Genomic DNA, 1,336 nt, shown 5'->3' with positions numbered 1-1,336 from the left:
GAAGAACGTGGCTTGTGCTACGGTCACTTTTGGTTCAGCTTTTCCCCCACCCCGGAGAACCCCTCACTGTTGTTCCTTCCCCACCAGGTTTTGTCCTCCACCGAACGAACCCCAACAAGAAGAATTTCCTACTAGCGTTTGTTTTGATGGTGGTACTGACATCATCACACATGTCACCCACGAAACCCATGGGGCACTTGCAATGGTCGTCCACCCAAGTTCCTCCATTATTGCAGATCCCTGGAAAAAAAAAAAACAACCAACAAGCCAACGGTGAAGAAGGAGGAGAAATCTGGTCATCGTCCATTATTGCAGATCCCTGGAAAAAAAAAAACAACCAACAAGCCAATGGTGAAGAAGAAGGAGGAATCTGGTCATCGTGCCTGGAGCAGAAGGTGGGTTGACACGTACCTGGGGTGGTGGTGGGAGGTGACCTCGTGGTGGATACGATGGATGAAGGGTGGTCGGCAGTAGAAGTGGTCGTGTTGGTGGTGGGAGGTGAAGTCGTGGTGGTGGGAGATGAAGTCGTGGTGGATACGATGGATGAAGAGTGGTCGGCAGTAGAAGTGGTCGTGTTGGTGGTGGGAGGTGAAATCGTGGTGGATATGGTGGAGGATGGGTGGTCGACAGTGGAAGGGGTCGTATTGGTGGGGGGGGGTGGAGTTGGGGTGGTCGACAGTGTAAGTGGTCGTATTGGTGGTGGGAGGTGAAGTTGTGGTGGTGGGAGGTGAAGTTGTGGTGGGTATGGTGGAGGATGGGTGGTCGGCAGTAGAACTGGTCGTGTTGGTGGAGATGGTTGCTGTGGTGGTGGAGACGGTGGTGGAAGATGAGTTGGTGGAGAGCGCAGACATCCTGGTGGCTGTCGTGGTGAGCGCAGAGGAGTTCGACGTCATCACGGTAGATGTAGAGGTGCTGGTGGCCATGGTGGGTGCAGAGGTGTTGAAGGGCGTCGTGGTGGATGCAAAGATGGTGGTGGCTGTGGTGGGAGGAGATGTGGTGGCGGCCGTGGTGGGTGCAGAGGTGCTGCTGCCAGTTGTAGAGGTGTTGAAGGGCATCGTGGTGGGAGCAGATGTGATGGTGCCCGTGGTGGCTGTAGAGGTTCTGAAGGCCACCGTGGTGGGTGCAGAGGTGCTGGTGGCCACGATGGGAGCAGAAGTGGTGGTGGTGGCTGTGGTGGAAGCAGATGTGATGGTGTCTGTGGAGGGTTCAGAGGTTCTGGTGGCCATGGTGGGTGTAGAGGTGTTGAAGGGCATCGTGGTGGATGCAGAGCTGGTGGTGGCCATGGTGGGAGCAGACGTGATGGTGGCTGTAGAGGTTCTGAAGGCCGCCGTGGTGG

The 1,336-nt window shown here is 56.1% G+C and overlaps 1 protein-coding gene across 1 annotated transcript; it reads right to left on the bottom strand.

Moving 5' to 3' along the window:
- Window positions 1–374: 374 nt before the first annotated feature.
- On the bottom strand, window positions 375–1,055 carry LOC104157277 (integumentary mucin C.1-like). The gene has a single exon (XM_009694560.1). The coding sequence runs from the start codon at window positions 1,053–1,055 to the stop codon at window positions 375–377; it is 681 nt and encodes a 226-aa protein (XP_009692862.1).
- Between the last annotated feature and the right edge of the window lie 281 nt (window positions 1,056–1,336).

Source organism: Cariama cristata, unplaced genomic scaffold (genome assembly GCF_000690535.1).
Source record: "Cariama cristata isolate BGI_N322 unplaced genomic scaffold, ASM69053v1 scaffold8352, whole genome shotgun sequence".
In the NCBI taxonomy this organism is placed as follows: domain Eukaryota; kingdom Metazoa; phylum Chordata; class Aves; order Cariamiformes; family Cariamidae; genus Cariama; species Cariama cristata.
This window is presented reverse-complemented; position numbering and strand designations above follow the sequence as displayed.